Source organism: Tachysurus vachellii, chromosome 11 (assembly GCF_030014155.1).
Source record: "Tachysurus vachellii isolate PV-2020 chromosome 11, HZAU_Pvac_v1, whole genome shotgun sequence".
Taxonomy (NCBI): domain Eukaryota; kingdom Metazoa; phylum Chordata; class Actinopteri; order Siluriformes; family Bagridae; genus Tachysurus; species Tachysurus vachellii.
Window position 1 is genome coordinate 10,741,774 of NC_083470.1, and position 18,963 is coordinate 10,760,736.

Here is an 18,963-nt window from a genome sequence, read left to right on the forward strand (position 1 = left end):
TGTAATGTTGTACTTTTTTTTTTACAGGTTCTCCTTTAAGTTTGGTGTCCCTGTGTTACCCCTGGTGTTGTGTTCTAACTACTTAAGACTACATGTTCAATAAACCTAGTATCCACTGCAATAAAACCATTTCGACGGAAATTCCTCTTCTGTACGTGTTTACACAGTCTCCATGTTAATGATAACAATACATGGACATTAAACTGCAGAAATTTATGAGCTCAGCCCAGCATTGGATAAAGGAGGAGTCACCCTGGTTAAAAAATAATTAAGTGTGAGGTGTATCAAGCAAACTTACAGATAAACATCCAGAAATAGAAAAGAAGACTCCTACCATACAGTAAGAGATTCTGATTTAAGGTAGTGTGCTTTTATATAAACTTGGGTGTTGGGTGTTTTGTTTAGATGAAAATTACCTTGCTTTTTTTTCTAATGTTAAAAGGAATGCCTTTAATACACAATTGGAAATTTTAGTATTGTTTTAATTTTAAATTAATGTAAAACTCTACGTAACCTAAGTAATGTCTTAGTAACGCTTCTTTGCTTTACAGATGAAGCTCCAAGTTATAATCTTTATTTACTTAGGAGGATCCATATTACATTTTGTGAAATGTTACAGCAGTGGTAATTTTGATCATATTCCAGTTATATGCCAGACTATGGCAGTTGATCACTACAACATTCAGCCTCAGGAAACTGAACCGCCTTTTAAAGTTGATCCAGATAATATCACTATTGGTCCTGAAGATGTGGGAAAACCCATTGATGGTGGGTGTTTTGTATTTACTGCTATTGAAAAGTTATTATCGTTAAGGCATATCCTGGCAATTCAAGTTGTGTGTGTATATATATATATATATATATATATATATATATATATATATATATATATATATATATATATATATATATATATAACAAGGGTTCAGTAGATAATAACAAGATCTAGATACGTTACAGAATAAAGAGCAAATTTTAAGGTGATAACACCCAATTAAAAAATTGTTTCAGCATACTACATATGTGGTGTAAAAAGAAAAACACTGAAAATGCGTCATGCTTGGGAACATAAGATTTGTGTGACTTGTGTGAATATAGTTTCTAATCTTCTGTTTTATTTATATCAAGTATCTTATTTTTCTATTTAAAGTAACACTGAACGCAGATAAAGATCAAACATTCAAAGGTTTTATGTTGGAGGCACGAAAACCAGGGGACACAACTCCTCAGGGGATTTTTGTTTTGACCAACCCAGATCTCACCAGACTTCAAAAATGTAATGGTGCAAATGTAAGACTCGTCTTTCTCATATTCCCTCTAGCTTAACAAAACAATAACAATGTGATCAAATTTTAAAATTCTAATCCTACAGTAGTGATCCAAACACTTTTCTGGGTTTCAAAGTCCTTCATTTAATAAACTGTAACCAACTAATCTGTTTCAATTTATTGTATTTTTTTGTGATTAAAATTTAAGGTATAGGTATGACATAAACATGATTGTGTATAACTGTGTACAGAAAAAAGAAAATATGCATTTACGTATTTAATTTGACTGCCATTAAGTGAAATAGAGATAGTTAAAGTATAATATGGACATTGTGTCTTTCTTTTGTGTTTTTTATGTGGCCTATGTTCTTACTTCATGACCTATGTCTGTCTTTATCCAGGGTAAAGCGGTAACACAAACAGATAACAGAAAAAAGACTGAAATAAAAGTTATATGGAGTGCTTCTGAACGTGGAATATATTTTTTCAGGTTATTTCTCTGTTTAGTTATAAACATGATACAATAGACAGTTGAGTAATTTAGAGAAAGGTTAAGATTACAGTCATTTATGTGCTTTTTCAGGGCTACATTCGTTAAGGATCTTAATATATTCTGGCTCTTTAAAGATGTCCCTTCCACAACCCTGGCACCACCAACAACAACTACCACCATAATAATCTCAACATCAACCTCAGGTGTGTTAATACAGAACAATTCCACACAATATAGCTGAAAGGTTTCTAGCAGCTGTGTTTTGATTTATTATTTTATAAATATCTTTAATAAAAAAATAATTGATTGGCTTATCTATACCTGAAATACATTTCTAAGAACAATAATTATAGCATTGATACAAATAAAAATAAGCATAATTTGCTGTAGAATTATTGAAATGGTTAGATATTGTGTATCAATATATTCTGGCTCTTTAAAGATGTCCCTTCCACAACCCTGGCACCACCAACAACAACTACCTCCATAATGATCTCAACATCAACCTCAGGTGTGTTAATACAGAACAATTCCACACAATATAGCTGAAAAGTTTCTAGCAGCTTTGTTTTGATTTATTATTTTATAAATATCTTTAATAAAAAAATAATTGATTGGCTTATCTATACCTGAAATACATTTCTAAGAACAATAATTATAGCATTGATACAAATAAAAATAAGCATAATTTTCCATAGAATTATTGAAATGGTTAGATATTGTGTATCAATATATTCTGGCTCTTTAAAGATGTCCCTTCCACAACCCTGGCACCACCAACAACAACTACCTCCATAATGATTTCAACATCAACCTCAGGTGTGTTAATACAGAACAATTCCACACAATATAGCTGAAAAGTTTCCAGCAGCTGTGTTTTGATTTATTATTTTATAAATATCTTTAATAAAAAAATAATTGATTGGCTTATCTATACCTGAAATACATTTCTAAGAACAATAATTATAGCATTGATACAAATAAAAATAAGCATAATTTTCCATAGAATTATTGAAATGGTTAGATATTGTGTATCAATATATTCTGGCTCTTTAAAGATGTCCCTTCCACAACCCTGGCACCACCAACAACTACCTCCATAATGATTTCAACATCAACCTCAGGTGTGTTAATACAGAACAATTCCACACAATATAGCTGAAAAGTTTCTAGCAGCTGTGTTTTGATTTATTATTTTATAAATATCTTTAATAAAAAAATAATTGATTGGCTTATCTATACCTGAAATACATTTCTAAGAACAATAATTATAGCATTGATACAAATAAAAATAAGCATAATTTTCCATAGAATTATTGAAATGGTTAGATATTGTGTATCAATATATTCTGGCTCTTTAAAGATGTCCCTTCCACAACCCTGGCACCACCAACAACAACTACCTCCATAATGATCTCAACATCAACATCAGGTGTGTTAATACAGAACAATCCTACAACACCTAATTACTGGATAACATTATTCTTAGCCACTTGCTAGACCCATAACTTTTATAATAAAAAGCTGCTCAGTAGGAAAGTCAAAATATAGCTGAAGACTTTTCAAGCAGCTGTGTTTTTATATGTTCTTTTACAAATATATTTAATGAGAAATCATTGATTGGATGGATAATTGAAGGATAATGGTTTGCTATATAATTACTGAAATGGTAAGGGTAAAAATTTTAAATTATATTTAAAATTTAGTACACAATATTTAAAAATTTTAATAATTAACCATTTTAATGCAAAATGTATCACAAATATTTGTGTATCCATGGCATTTCTTATTAAAATTAAAATTCAATTAATTAAGTAAATAAAAAACATTTTGTTTGTTTTCAAAATCTTTTTCACTTCAGAAATCAATAAAATATGTACTTTGGCCACAGGTACACAAACATTTTGAACTGTACAGTCAACTTAAGTAATACATTTTTAGAATTATGTTATTGTGCATTACTTTCCAAAAGGTTCAATAATGCCATCTCTAATTTTATGCTTATATAGACAGTAAACCTGCTCCAAAAGAAGGTTTGGTATGTGTGTTAATATTTGATTTATTTGCATTACACAAATTTTGCTAAATATGTCTTAGTATTTTTGCACGTTTAATTACAAATTAATTGATTTATTAATTGACATATTAGATGATTTCACATTGCCTGTTGCTTGTGCATGTCCAGCAATTATAGCATGTGGTAAAATTTCACCTTTATGATGATCATGAATGAACTGATTATTGCATGTATATCTCAATGCATATCTATCGGACTTAACAATTAAATAATAACATCAACAACAACAAAAAATGTAAAATTTTTCTCCCACCTGAAGTCTATGATGAGCTTCTTTGTTTTGCTGGTGATAAGGAGCAGGTTGTTGTCAGCACACAATGCATCCAGATGCTGTACCTCTTTCCTGCAGGCTTATTGTTGGTGTTGAGGCCAATCACTGTGGTGTCGTCAGCAAACTTGATTGTGGAATTAGATTCCTGCACAGACTTGCAGTCATGAGTGAAGAGGAAATATAGGAATGGGCTTAGTACACAGCCCTATGGTACACCTGTGTTAAGGGTAATAGTGGCAGAGCAGATGTGGCCTGACCTGACATGCTGTGGTCTGTTGGTCAGAAAATCCATAACCCAGTGTTATAAGAAGGTGTTGATGCCTAAAACCCCATATTTGGTGCTGAACTTGCGCACAAACAGCATTCGTGCATAAGTGTTGTTATTTGGGTCTAATGTGGGTGGGAGGCAGTTCTTTAGATGTCCCAGGACCAGTCGCTCAAAGCACATCATGATGATGTGTGCTACTGGGTGGTAGTCATTGAGGCACATTGGGTTGGAGTGTTTCGGCACTGGACATTGGAGGTGGACTTGAAGCACGTTGGCACAGTCGCTAAGGTGAGGGACTGGCTGAAGATGTCCGTAAAAACCCCTGCAAGCTGTTCTGCTCATGTCTAAGCACACATCCAGAAATGCCATCTGGTCCGGCAGCCTGCATGATTTGATATTGCCCAGTTCAGCATAGACTTTGGAGGAGGTGAGTGTGAGGGGCTGGAGGGTTTCAGAGGGTCTGGTTTTTGTGGCCGTCTCTCTGTTGTTACTGTTGAAGCAAGCATTAAACTCATTTAGCTCGTTCAAGAATGAGATGTCTGTGGTTGATGGGGGAAGCTGCTGGGCTTACAGTCGCTGATGGCCTGGATGCCCTGCCACATGCTCCTGGGGTCGCAATTGGAGAATTATTCCTTTACCTTTACCTTGTAGCATTGCTTGGCCTTTTTGATGCCTCTCCACGGGTTTGTTCTGGATGTGTTGTAGGCCTGTGCATCACCTGATCTGAAGGCAATGTTACTGGTTTACAGCAGGAGCTGTACTTCCTTGTTCATCCATGGCTTCTGATTAGGCTATGTGGTAATCTGTTTCTGGGTTGTCACAATATCAATGGTGGTGTTAATATAATCCAGCACAGAGGAAGTGTAAGTATCAATGTCCATGTGAAAGCCACAAGTAGCCTGAGAGGCAAACGTATTCCAGTCAGTATGTTGAAATTTAGTGAGCAATGTCTTTAAGTTTGAGTGATTAAAATCACCTGCAACTATATAGGCAGCCTCTGGGTGAGAAGTCTGTTGTTTGCTAATGGCTGCATAAAGTTTGTTCATAGCAAGCTTGGCATTAGCATCTGTGGGGATATATACTGCGGTAACAATAGTGGAGGTAAACTCCCGCTGGAGATAAAAGGGTCTACATTTAACCATGATAAATTCAAGGTTAACTGAGCAGCATTTCCCAATAACAATAGAGTTTGTACACCAGGCTTTGTTAATATAAATGCACAATACTCCACATCTGGTCTTACTGGATTCCTTTGTTGTACTGTCTGGATGTCCCAATTTAAGAAATGAATACAGAAAATGATAAAGTTTTTTTGTGTATACGGTGTGTTGTCTATTTATATTTGTTTTCTTTGTTAATACTTGTGTTACTCTTTTTCTCTCTGTCTTTATCTTAGCCTGAATTATATCTATCTCAACATTTGATCAGTTATCTTTCGCTTGTTGTGTGCAGTCCTTTCCTACTGAAAGCCAGTGTATGTGTTTGGATGAAGGTAAAATCTATAATACTCTATAAAATTCATTAAATATTTTTACTTTAAACATAGTAAAATAGATTCTATTACATGTAAAATAATTATTTTGCATACACAGATATACAATTTTTTTTTAACAGGTGACATCATTTTTGTCTTTGGTATTTTCACTGTCTGCATTCATCCTCTCAGTGATACACACCAAACAGGTGAGATTGTTATTTATGAAATGTGTTCCATATAATTTTGTGTCTTCTAGTCGATTCTTTAAGCCTCACCTGCATTCTTAATGTTCTGTTAATCTGCCACATCAACATTAAACAATTACTATTAAAATATATGATAGATGTACTGAGTACAGCAACCAAAAACAAGGAATAATTATGTGTTCATTTTTGTGAAGGTATAATAATCTTCTTTCCATGTGTGTGTATTTTCCTGTGTGTATACCTGAATCTGTTCATGTATAGGTTGTCGGCAAAATTCTGGCAGGAGCTGCAGTGAGTCTGAACTTGGGCCAAACCATTCTAATATTCTTTCTCTGTAGACCAAGCCATAAATTGTGAGTGTTTCCTTAAAATGTTTCAGAGTGACACTGCCAGTTTATGCACACTTGAATTTTAGGTACATCCAAATGTACTTTTTTCTCTGTCTTTACTTATTTTGTATATTTATCCATGTGTTTTTTTTTTATCCAAGAATGAAAGAAAGATATTTTGTTATAAATTTCAGAAGGACGATTTTCCTTTGGGTGCTCAAAGTGGTTGCATTCATAAACCTATGTTTTACAAGTAAGAATACTTTTTTTAATCTTACAGAAATCCATATATGGCACAGTTATCTTACATACAGTATATAATTTGGTCCTTAAACATATATTTATTCACTCCAATCCAGAGATGTTATTCCATTTCTTGATCAGTCCCATTTATCTTCTGACCTTCCTGGTATTCCCATCCTTGCTTTTTTAATAGTTGCTGCGATATATTTTGGTCTTGTGGAGCTCTACTCCAAAAACTTCTGCATCTTGCCCTCCATATTGATGGGAGTTTATTTAGCATGCCACTTGATGTCATTTGCATTTTTTATATATGGGAATCTAAAACAAAAGAACCAACACCAAACTGCATCAAGTAGACAGATTTGTAAGGTAAGACTAGTTTTTTGTTTCCACTCCAGAATTTTTTAATCATGCTTATGCCACATTCAAAAAAAAAAAAAAAAATGCTCTTTCTGTGGAGAAACATAAAAGTCTGTGAAATTTTGCCTTTATGGTTTGCTTTATAGCAAACTTGAATAATTTTGTTAGCCCTAACCCTTACCTTATTACACTTAGCATTACTTTTAATATTGAATTTTGAAATGCTGCCATGAAATAACATGTTTATGGTGTATAATTTTTTTGCTTTTGTGTTTTATACAGGCTTCTTGCTGGTGTAGCTGCTTGGTCATTTTTAGTTTAATGAGTATAGCATTTACCATAGCACTCGAATTAGCATTATTTTTGTGTGATTAATACCTGAACAGTCCATGATATTTTACTGTTACCCTTTTATTTTGTTTATTTTTTTTTTTGTGTGTTTATGTGTTGTGCTGAAAATGCAAAGATCTATACTAATAATAGTAACAGTACACTATTAATAGATATTATTGCTTTTATTGCTTATTCTTTATTAAAATGCTTTTGTCTAATTTTTGACTATAGCAATCCAGTTTGTTGCACATACAATCAGATTTTGATTGCATGTCCAACAAACCTACAATCTCAGATGTTTAGCAAGAATTATACTAACTCACTCATTGTACTAACTCTGTACTCACAATGCCAAGTTAACTTTCTTAAAAGGTCAGTAAAATATCTAAAATCACATATCAGTGAATATGTCTTCACTTGTTATAATGTAATATATGGGGATGTAGTAGCCTAGTGGTTAAGGGGTTGGGACTACTGAGGGAAAGGTCATGAGTTTGAATCGTAGGTCCACCAAGGTGCCACTGCTGGGCCCCTGAGCAAGGCCTTTAACCCAAAATTGCTCAGTTGTATAAATTGAAGAAAAAAAAAAAGGTAAGTCACTCTGGATAAAGGTGTCTGCTAAATGCCAGAAATGTAAATGTAATATCTCTCAACTGAGTTATTCTAGTATAGTAGATGCTTTCTAAAGATTTATTGTTTACTCATAAAAAAAGGCTTTTTTTATCCTTGAACTACATATCTGTTTCAATTAAAAAGTGATTTATTCTCACATGACTCTTTATTATAACAAGCCATTTTCTCAGTTTATAAAAAAGTGATAAAAAAAAAAAAAAACACTCAGCAAGCGAATAGAAAAAGACATTCTAGTTTTAATATTTACATATTTAGTGAAATGCACAATTTTGAGCCAGAACAAAGCGTGACCTTACAGCCGAAACTAATCAAGGCGTGTGGTACATTCAATATGACCTACTAGAAAAATAAATCCACAACATAAATTCGGTCAGTTCATCCGCTGGTGCAAAGAGCTGACTCTTAAACCTGCACTGCTGTTGAATGTGAGCTTTGTGTACAGTACATACTCCTGATGACTCTAGCTATTTTGGAGAGAGTATATTAGAGAAATAATAAAAATCGGAAGTATAGTGAAATGAAGAAGGAATGCTGGACAAAACTGCATAAAGTATTAATATATTTACACTTTATAATAAAGAATTTTTAACATGGCATTATTTCAACACCGGTGCCATGACATTAAGTGCATGACCTTCTAGAGATCTTGTTGCATATGTCCAAGATGTTAGAAGAAAACTAGACTTACAGATTGAGTCTTGACAATTAGATAATATTCCAGATGTCAAGGAAAACCTGGCTAAGAGTGCACAGCACCAGCCATTTAGCTGCACAATCACAATAATTACATGATAATTAGCAAAACTCTGGTTTGAAAACCTTCAGTTATTAGAATCCTCTCTCTCAACAGCCATTCTGTTCGATCTTCTGCTCTGCAGCTACAGGTAGGATGAGATGAGAGATTCTACTCCAGAGCCCACTTAGCTTGTCTACATCCATCTGGTTAAACTCAACAGTTTTGTCAGAGGAGACAAACCTCCCTTTTAAGTACTCCTGAACTTGCTCTTCCACTGCACTCAGACAGAGCTTGAAGTCTAGTTCAGCAACAGGGAGCATGACAGTGAAAACCAAAAAGACTTTCTTAAAGGCAGAATTCTCATGATCACAATAGCGGTAAAAGATGAGTGTAGATCCAGGAGGAAGCTCTTCAAAACGGTGGATTACTGCTGCCTGGGTACCGCCCTCAAAGGCCTCTTTCAGTGTTTTATCAATGTCCATCTTAACCTGGTCGCTGTCTTGTGCACTTTTGCTGGTTGCGTCAATACTCAGAACTGAGGAGTTGAAGGTCCTGGAAAAGGCTGCAGCTAAATTTTGTGCCAGACAGCCCAAAGTCTTCTCAGCATTATGACCAGAAGTTAGGATGAGACTCACTGGTTCAGTTGGATTAATCAGTTTAAGGTGGCTCTTAAGATGGATCTCAGTCCTTTTCCAGAGTTCTGGTCGCTGACTAGAGAATAGGGCCTTTAGTTCAGCTAAGTGGGTTTCAAAATTTGCACTGTACAACAATCTGTTTTGATGTTCAATTATTCTTGATGAGGTTGGAAAATGCTGATAACCCATTAAACCCAAGGCAAGTGAGGCTATCAGGAACACAGCCCACTGAAGCCACCTGCATACACCCCATGCATCTGCTGTAAAGAGAAAGAATACCAGATACTTCATCATCATCATCATCATCATCATCATCATCATCAAAGATACTGAAAAGCCAAACTGTATTTGATTGTGTGGAATGAAGGTAATACCTCTTGAGGATGAAGCTATACCTGTCTTTGTCATAACTTTTTTCCTTACTTCTACAAAGAAGAGAGAAAATTTTAAATTTCTATTTGCACTCAAACAAAGCTGAGAGATGAGATGATACCTGTCTTTGTATGGCGTAGGGGTTGTTTTCCTGCAGGAATGTTGTTTGTCTTGAGGGAGGGTGTTGTGTGACCTTTCCTGTATGGATACCTGTCCCTGCTCTTAAAATCCACTTCAGAATCACCTACAGTAAAAGAAAATGAAGAGCACGCATGATAAAGAAAAGAAAATACTACAAAAATATGTGAAATTAAAGTGCTTTCCCTGCATTCACACAAGCACACAAAAAATGTGTGCACATGAAAGTTCCTAACACATACATTAAAGACTAAATTGAAATGTTGAACAAATTTACGCAAGATTAATTACTATGCTTTAAAGTAACAAAATCCAAATGTCTCTCTCCAGTAAATTCATTAGATCATTCGAGAGTTAGGAAGAGTTTGGGATTATGTTATGTCTATTCTCTATTGTCCCAACTTCAGCTCCTACCTAGCTCTTATTCGACTGTGCATGGTGGAAAAAAGGAAAATACACACTTACTGTTATTAGTGTTTCATGTTTATTTGTGTTTAAACAATTAATTAATTAAAGGTAAACACAGTAATGTGTAAAATTATAAGGATATAGTGCATTATTATGCACAAAAATAGACAACACAAAGAAAACAAAAAACACATTATATTACATGTCTGCAAGCTAGGATAGTTGTGATCATTATAAACTGGGAGTGAGATTAGTGACACTATTGTCTAAATGCAGTGTATTTCTGACCTCTTGCTTTCTCCTCCATTTTGTATCGATACTCTCTTATGCTGCTCCTTACAGTTAAAATGTCTTTGTTCTCCAGGGGTTTGAGTTTGACAGAAGAAGAGCCTGTTCTGGAGGGTTCTGTGGTGAAAACCAAATGCAATAAGAAACATAAATGAAATACTGAATAGAAATATGATTAGGGAGCAATCATAGGTCAGCCTTACAAAAATAAATATGTATAAGTTATATCTCAAAAAGAGAATGTTGACAAACCTCTTGATAAAATCTGAGAACCAAGAACTGTGTCTCCACATCCTGTCAGTTTGGAAGGCTCTGTTGCCTGTGACTTTTGATTTGTTTTTCTTTGCCGCAGCAGAAATATCTTCATCTCCTCTGTTTCCAGATTCTCCACACGCAGTGTTTTGATGACTCTTTCTTCTTGGATGGGAGGTTTTGCTGGCACAGACACACAGACAGTGAGTTTGATCGCTACCTCTCAGTAACTCTCCAACAAGTTTCTGAATGATTTAACTCAATCTGGATATAACAAAGTATTGAAACTCACTCTTCATGGCTGCCTCATTTCCACTTTCATCCTCTGAACTCATGTCTTGGTTCTGATCTTCAGATTCTTCCACATCCATTTCCACCATATTAGTTTGGTCCCCATTCTGATGTCCGTCTCCTGCATCTTTCTCCACCTGAACCTTTGCGATCTTATCAGGAGATTCTGTTGGAAATTTGTAATATATTTAATATTATACAATACATGTAATGTAGAACATACACTCACTAGGAGAAAGCAAACACCAGACACACTATTGGGACTACTGATAAAGAAAAGAAAATTAGGACAGGAAATAAGGTCTTTGAGGTCAATTAGCTTAGGGTATTGCTGATACTAACCTTTCATTAATGTCAATTTATTTTAATACATTTACAAAAAAGGATACACCCTGGACGGAGTGCCAACCCATCGCAGGGCACACACATACTCTCATTCACTCACACAATCACACACTAGGGACAATTTTTAAGCCACACTAAACCACCGTGCCCACAATGAAAATTCCAATTCCCACTCATATAGCCTGCCTGGCAGAGGACTAAAGTGTATTTTGTCCCCACACACAGTGAGGATGATGGTTGTTGGAAGATTTGCAGAAATTGCTATGTATCATTGTAACAAACTGTTCTTCTCAAAGTATTAGAAGAAAAGCTTTCTTTTTACAATTACAAGCACCTGGAGTTTGCTAAATTATATTTTTGATGCAATATCAAGTATATTATTCTTAACGTTCTTTAGCTAGAACTATTACTATAGGGTTACTATAGAAAGAACAGGACTTCAGGCACAGAAAAAAATGCATTTGATATAAGACAAAGGATGTTTATACAAAAAGAACCTAATTCCCATTGTTAAGTATTGTGAACATCAGTGAAGTTATGGGTAATTATTTAAGGCCCTGGAAACTGGATTAGGAAATGTGGCATCATGACTCCCATGAATCAAAGTAAAAAAGTGGCTCCTATTGTCAAATATCATAATACTATGATTTGAAACAAAAGTCCAAATAAACACAAAAAAAAACAGTTCAGTGACCATATAATCACACTTTTTGACATTATTTAGGAGCAATAATTATGACAAATGTGATTTTTATTTTCTTAGAATACAAATATAGAATAAAAGTCAGCATTAAAAGACGCCCTACATTATGGGAAGCTTTAGAGGGCCCATATGTCAATAGCCAATACAGTCAGAAACCTGTCTGTACACCTACAAAGTGGGTGATTACATGATTAAAAGCTACATAGCAGGTAAGCATACATTAGATCTGATCTGATTAGTGTGTTGGATCAACAAGCACAGAGTCAGGAAATTCTATCTAAAAGCTTTTGACACATGACACAACCTTCTTCTGTTTTCGACTCCTCAGTGCTGGTCAGAGCTGTGATGTCTCTCCTCCTCTTCAGAGCTCCTCTAGGTCTCAGGTCAACGGGAAAAACTACTAAACACAAAAACGTCTAATGTTTATTCCTTCCCAGTGTCTGTTTACTCATTTTAAACAACAGTAACAGTAGTTTAATTGTTTGATCTGTACACGTTTCCCTTTAGCTTTGCGATAACGCACAAAACGAAAGTAACTTTGGTTTGTCATTAATTCGGCTCGTTTTTAGCTCCTGATCCTTTTCATACTGCTTTCTAATGTGTAATGAGTATCTAAGCACAGTTAAATCTATGAAGACCAACCATTCGATACACATATTTACCAAATCTATCACTTTATTAGGTAGTAGATCCGTCCATACATGAAGTTCACATACATGTACAAACTACAAGCGAGCTAAAAAAAAAAAAAAAAAGCTAACGACGGTCCATGATAATTCGGTTTAAACTCTGTATAGACAAACCTTTACTCAGCGATTGTCTGGTGCTTCTTCTTGAATTAGTTCCGTCTCTTTTCACATCGACGCGGTCCATTTGATTCACATGAAATCAGGATTTTCTTTTTTTAAAAATAAAACTTTAACTCCATCCGACACAACTCACTACTGGTGAAAGGGAACTGAGAAATGTTTTCTGGAGGACACGTTTGTGTGAACACCAGTCATTTCCGGAAACAACATCCGCTAGACACCAGAACGAAGAGATGCATTACAAATTGCCTAAAGAAACTAATATAGTATATAACCTAATAAATACTGCAACTATATATACTGTATACCACGTACTGAACTAGTATACACTGTATATTAATACTGGACCAGTACCTTGCTGTTCTAATACTGTTAATATAATGGGACTGTTTGTCTAAGTTGCTTGAGTTATAGGTTATAACTAGTTATAGCTATAGCTTGAGTTATAGTTGTATTATATTGCTTGAGTTAATTTTTTTCAGTTATTGCTTAGATTTGATTAGAGTCCAGTCAAACAGGATAACTATACAAATTTAATTCTAAATATACTAACGATGTTAAAGGTGGGTTGAGAGTTCCACCCTTGTAACAATCTGAAAAAAAAATAAAATAAATCACAGACTATACTTTGAGAAACACTGCCTTATATTACATACTTTGCACGGTAGAGTTTATAGGTTATATGTTTAGATATTAAATTCACATGTTGAAACATACCTACCTCATATAACTCATTCTTTAATTGCTTTACTTAGAAAAAGAACAGACGTACAGCATAAATACAGTATCTGGATATTTCTAATTTCTGGCATCAAGACATCATAACAGAGTTGTGAGAAACTATAGTGTAACAGTTTGAAATGTCTGGATGCAATAATCAGTCATTTATTTAGAAATTATATTGTAATATATTGCAAATAAAATTTATGTTTACAATATAAATTGCATATTTTGGCATATATTGTAAAATAAAAAGTTGCATTTATTTATTTAGCCTGCAAAACAAAATCAATAATTGAATTAAACAATTAAAATGTTTCTTTATTTCAAATATATTCATGTCATTTTACATATAAAGACTGCTCAAAACATTTACAAGTCCATTTACATTTCAGTGCCATTTGTAAGTTATTGAGCTCACTCAATAATGCTCCTGTCCTCATGCTCCTAACTCCTAACTACATATGCATTCTGAGATTGAAATTAAATGAGCTGTGTAGAAAAATGTAGAAGCGAAAAAATTGTTAGATCCTTTGCAAGATTTCTATTGACAGATATTTTAATTACATCATTAAGAATTATAGATGAACCTTAACCTGTCACCTTAATGAATATTCATAAATGAATTCAAGTATTATCAGTCTCACTATCTCACACACACACACACACACGTGAACTTAATATAATAAGTCTTTAGTTCAGTTCACAGAAAGTCACCTTTATGTTTGACATCCATTCTGTTCGATCTTCTGCTCTGCAGCTACAGGTAGGATGAGATGAGAGATTCTACTCCAGAGCCCACTTAGCTTGTCTAAATCCATCTTGTTAAACTCAACAGTCCTGTCAGAAGAGACAAACTTCTCTTTTAAGTACTCTTGCACCATCTCCTCCACCATTCCCAGACTGACATTAGGTGGAAAAGCCATCTCTTCCTGTAGCATGACAGTGAAAGCCAAAAAGACTTTCTTAAAGGCAGAATTCTCATGATCACAATAGCGGTAGAAGATGAGTGTAGATCCAGGAGGAAGCTCTTCAAAACGGTGAATAACCGCTGCCTGTGTACCGCTCTCAAAGGCCTCTTTCAGTGTTTTATCAATGTCCAACTTAACATCGTCACTGTTTTGTGCACTTTTGCTGGTTCCATCAATACCCAGGACTGAGGAGTTAACAGCATTAGAAAATGCTGCAGCTAACCGTTGAGCCAGACAGCCCAGAGTCTTCTCAGCCTCACGACCAGAGGTTAAGATGAGACTCACTGGTTCAGTTGGATTAGTCAGATTGAGATGTTCCTTTAGATGGATTCTGCTTCTTCGCCAAACTTCACGGTGCTGGTTGGGGAAACTTTCTTGCACCTTGTCCATTTCTTGATAAAATATCTCCAGCAAGGTAAACTCTTTTTCCACAGGGGGAGATGAGGTTCTCACAAACCAAAAAATCAAAACCACAAGAGCAAGTAGAGAAAGTAATATTGCAAGTAATATATACCAACCTGTGTATGAGAGAAAACAATATGTCTGTAACAGCAGAAATGCAATATTTAAAAAAATTATGTTGCTTCCAAATAATTTGTTTGGTTTTCTTAAGATACCAAGTTACTGACCATAAGATCATGTTAAAAATAATACTTACTGAAAGTATCAGCAGCAACTGAGCTCCTTTTCGTTTCAGCATCATGGTCAGGAATGTCACCTTTGCCCAGATGTGCTATAGTACAAATGCATAAAATCAACCATCTATCATGGGTGCTAACAAATGTAACAAATAATCCACAAGACAAAATAATCTATTCACCCATCTCACAATCTTTAGGGCAATTGATGGACTCATACACAACTATTACAAAAGGTCCAATACAGGCTTCATTAAGAGCCAGAGACAACACGTTTGAACAGGATGTTTGTTGCAAATTTTCTTCTGGGAATGGAGTAAAATATATTTAATCCGTTTAAATAATTACATTTAATTCATTATATTTAATTATTTTAAATGATTAACACTTTGCAGATTCTGAAAAGAATAGAATAATAAGAAAAGTTATGACCACAACTGTAATATACACACTGTACATATATTCAATAATACACTACCTAGGTTTTTTTTCTTATTGGATATTCTCTGTCTTGGGCCATCACCAGCAGGTTGCACGTCATTGTTTTCATTCTTGACTTTGATGCATTTTCCAACTGATGTGTCACAAGCCTTTCTTTCCTCATCAGACTGAGCACTGGCTTCTTCTGTATCTATCAAGTAAAATGTATTTAAAATCCATATCACAGTTTGAAATGTGAAATGTGTAGACCCTCTATGTTCAGTAATCATGCACAAGGTAAACACCTTTCTTACTCTCCTTCTGTTGGTTATAGACTCTTGTGTCAGTGTCTTTAGGTTGCTCAGTGTCCAATCCTACATTAAAGATGCAACATAAGGTTATTATTTTAAAAATGGATTTAAAGACAGAACAGCAAAAATCCAAAAACTTGAAATGTATTAGGTTTCTATGCTTAATTATAGTCTGCAAATGCATGTAGAGGACAGGACAAACAAGATGCTGGTTCTAGCCTGCTCATAAATAATGTGGCTTATCATCATACAAACAAACCCACACATATTAAGTACAACAACAGATTCAATAGTATATACTTTTAACATGCTTCTTTTGTAAGCGCTTCACTCTCTGGTTTATTTCTGAAGATGCATCACCACTGTTCTTGTTTGGACTCCTTTCATCTACGACTTCATCTACTCCTGTAAATTGCAAATGATAAAAAAATTGATAATACATTTTTTCTGATAGCATTCTATTTTTCTGGTTATGACGTTAATAACGATGATGACAATGATGATTATGGTGTGGATTCAATTAATGCAAATTGAATAGAAAAATTATTTTCATCACCATCATCTGTGTAACACTCTTCTTCTTTATCAGAATTGCAACTGGCTGCATCTCCACCTATCAAATAGACAGATATAATTCAATTCTTAATACCACAACTAGATATTAAAGAAAGCTAACTAGCTTAAGTGAAAGTTAAGTGTAAGAGTGTAAAAACAAACGCAATGATTTACATTTTAATACTATATAATGCAGAGGGAGCTAAAATAAATCAAACATGACAGGCTACTTGAGAACCTGGAAAGATTTTAAATCTTGATTTTGCTAAATATATATCAAACCTAGAGTATTTAGTAATAGATAAAAGCTAGGTACCTTGTTTTATTTTCTTTGGTAGATTACACTCTCTTTTGTCATCCACCAAGGGCTGTTTCGTATCCCCTTCCATACAAAAAATTCAGTACGTTTGAAACCAATTGTTTCAGTATTTACAAATGCAAACACAGAAAAACTGTGATCCCAAAGATAACTTCATTAAATAAAAAAATAAGTCCTGGGGCAATTCGTATACTTACTGACACACAATAAGTAACAGTATATATAAATCTAAACTTGTATTTATTTCTTTTTTCTAGCAATTTATATTTATAGTAACCTTTCAGGTTACTTTAAAAATAAGAAAAGACGGATATATCTTAGACACAGACTTTCCATGTGGCTTAAATGTTATATTTACTGTTTACAGACAAGTGAGAATGCTGAATGAAAAAATTGCCAAATACAGAAAGTGAAGTAAAAATGAATACACAGTGTTGGGAAACACTAACAATGATTCTAGTGATAATACAATAGAGAAAGAGGAAAATGCACAAGTAATTACCATCCATTTTTTTTTCAGCACAATCCAATTGTTAAAGAGAGGAGTCTGGAGTCAGTTCAGTGTCAATCTGTGTAGCTGCTTAAACAAAAACAAACCCCAAATACAAACATAACAATGAACAGCGGTGTGTTAACGTTATTACCTCTTGTCTGAGATAACAAACCGTAACTAAACATTGTGAACACTAAAGAAAGTACACACACAAAACCGACCTAATTCATATTGTAAATATAACAACAATAATACCATGAAATTAATCTTAAGCGATTTAGCTTCATTTATATCATTAAAAAAATGACTAAAATACATTTGGTGTAAACATGTTTCTTTAATTCAGTAGGATTGTTATCGATAATGTAACGTTGTGTAAACTTTGTGCTTCTACAGCTAAGTTCCCAGAGCTAGCGTTAGCTCGTTTACATGACACTTTACTTTAGTTCTGCTTAGGAGCGTTTTCTGAATGTCAATGATAAGATATAAACAGATTAAAAAAAGATTACTACACTCACCGAGTCCATTTGTTCCTACATTAATAGTTTAGCAGAGATTACATCCAGTTTTGTCTGAAACTAACAAAAACGTGACGTCATTGTGATGATGTTGGTCGGGGCGAATTCCGTTCCGGATTGACAGCAAACCGGAGGTTACAAAGGTTTCCCGTCGTTTTAAACAAGCTATTATCTATCGCATTATTATTTCTCATACTAATCCACTTGTTTGACGGAGCCACGGGCTTAAAAATGTCCTATGTATAGGTCTACCCAAACAGGCGGAACCTATTATTTAGACCCTTGTTTCCCATCATTTAGACCCTTGTTGTTTTCATTGTTCTGTTTTGAAACTTTACATGTATTTTGTTGTTCAGGAGAAACGACGAAGTGATTGAAGAAAATAAACATTAAACAATAATTACAGTTTTCTACACGAACAACATTATTCAGCTTTGCTCTAACACAAATCACTCTCACTACAGATACTAAAATAATAGTGTTTAAGTTGTATTTTAAATATACAGGTAATGGATATAAAACACACTAGCAGTTAAAATGATGAAAAATGAAGTTATAACAAAATGCATGGAACAGTTGGAAATCTTGCAATAAAAGGGCCTCTGTTTTAAATCTGTAGTTTATCTTAGTCTTATCTTATTTCAGTGTCTCCAGTCATATTAAAGAAATTCAAGACAAATTCAAGTTGTAAAAATTTGCAGATGAAATGATGTACATAAAAGCTTTTTGTGATTAAAAAAAATGAAACGAAACATTTTAATAATACCATGAATTATAATCTGTGATTTTTATTTTTATATTTTACTTGAGCTCAGAATATGACTATATATATGACAGGTTATAGCTTTGTTTGTTTTCATGGCCCTACAGATGCCTAAATAAACTTAAAGTAGTTTCATTGGAACAGATTTGCAACCTACTTCCATGTTTCTGCTAAATATTTTACGATAATATATGTTTATCGTAACTACAATGGATGTGAGAAAGTATTATTAAGTAAAATTCCTGAAATACTTTAACTAGCACTTTTTCCCTTGTTTGTTATGTATGTTTAAAAAAAAAACCTGAACAATTTTTAGGTTG

The 18,963-nt window shown here is 34.1% G+C and overlaps 3 protein-coding genes across 14 annotated transcripts; 1 reads left to right on the forward strand and 2 right to left on the reverse strand.

Annotated features, from left to right (window-relative positions):
- Positions 1 to 278: 278 nt before the first annotated feature.
- LOC132854096 (uncharacterized) lies at positions 279 to 7,719 on the forward strand. Of its 7 annotated transcripts, XM_060882255.1 has the most exons (16): positions 279 to 360; positions 552 to 768; positions 1,151 to 1,290; positions 1,670 to 1,758; positions 1,852 to 1,964; positions 2,204 to 2,272; positions 2,512 to 2,580; positions 2,820 to 2,885; positions 3,125 to 3,193; positions 3,771 to 3,799; positions 5,774 to 5,869; positions 5,992 to 6,060; positions 6,322 to 6,413; positions 6,584 to 6,642; positions 6,826 to 7,001; positions 7,275 to 7,719. In XM_060882255.1, the coding sequence occupies exons 2-16, from the start codon at positions 552 to 554 to the stop codon at positions 7,365 to 7,367; spliced, it is 1,446 nt and encodes a 481-aa protein (XP_060738238.1). In that variant the 5' UTR covers positions 279 to 360; the 3' UTR covers positions 7,368 to 7,719. The 7 variants fall into 7 exon arrangements, with proteins under 7 accessions (XP_060738238.1, XP_060738239.1, XP_060738240.1 ...); XM_060882256.1 differs by lacking the exon at positions 2,820 to 2,885; XM_060882257.1 differs by lacking the exon at positions 2,512 to 2,580.
- A 455-nt stretch (positions 7,720 to 8,174) lies between these two features.
- Positions 8,175 to 13,101, reverse strand: si:dkeyp-82a1.6 (torsin-1A-interacting protein 2). Of its 3 annotated transcripts, none has more exons than XM_060881717.1 (8): positions 12,930 to 13,101; positions 12,431 to 12,523; positions 11,080 to 11,244; positions 10,788 to 10,970; positions 10,536 to 10,652; positions 9,823 to 9,945; positions 9,704 to 9,754; positions 8,175 to 9,589 (listed from the first exon to the last, which is right to left on the reverse strand). In XM_060881717.1, exons 1-8 carry the CDS (start codon positions 12,997 to 12,999, stop codon positions 8,802 to 8,804), a joined length of 1,590 nt encoding a protein of 529 aa, XP_060737700.1. In that variant the 5' UTR covers positions 13,000 to 13,101; the 3' UTR covers positions 8,175 to 8,801. The 3 variants fall into 3 exon arrangements, with proteins under 3 accessions (XP_060737700.1, XP_060737699.1, XP_060737701.1); XM_060881716.1 differs by having other exon boundaries at positions 12,431 to 12,526; XM_060881718.1 differs by lacking the exon at positions 9,704 to 9,754 and having other exon boundaries at positions 12,431 to 12,526.
- An 849-nt stretch (positions 13,102 to 13,950) lies between these two features.
- Positions 13,951 to 18,136, reverse strand: zgc:112962 (uncharacterized protein LOC548348 homolog). 4 transcript variants are annotated; one of them, XM_060881913.1, is made up of 9 exons: positions 17,881 to 18,136; positions 17,372 to 17,446; positions 16,867 to 16,932; positions 16,552 to 16,608; positions 16,296 to 16,400; positions 15,999 to 16,058; positions 15,743 to 15,895; positions 15,285 to 15,359; positions 13,951 to 15,144 (listed from the first exon to the last, which is right to left on the reverse strand). In XM_060881913.1, the coding sequence occupies exons 2-9, from the start codon at positions 17,376 to 17,378 to the stop codon at positions 14,375 to 14,377; spliced, it is 1,293 nt and encodes a 430-aa protein (XP_060737896.1). In that variant the 5' UTR covers positions 17,379 to 17,446; positions 17,881 to 18,136; the 3' UTR covers positions 13,951 to 14,374. The 4 variants fall into 4 exon arrangements, with proteins under 4 accessions (XP_060737896.1, XP_060737895.1, XP_060737893.1 ...); XM_060881912.1 differs by having other exon boundaries at positions 15,743 to 15,889; positions 15,990 to 16,058; positions 17,881 to 18,135; XM_060881910.1 differs by having other exon boundaries at positions 15,990 to 16,058; positions 17,881 to 18,134.
- Positions 18,137 to 18,963: the final 827 nt, after the last annotated feature.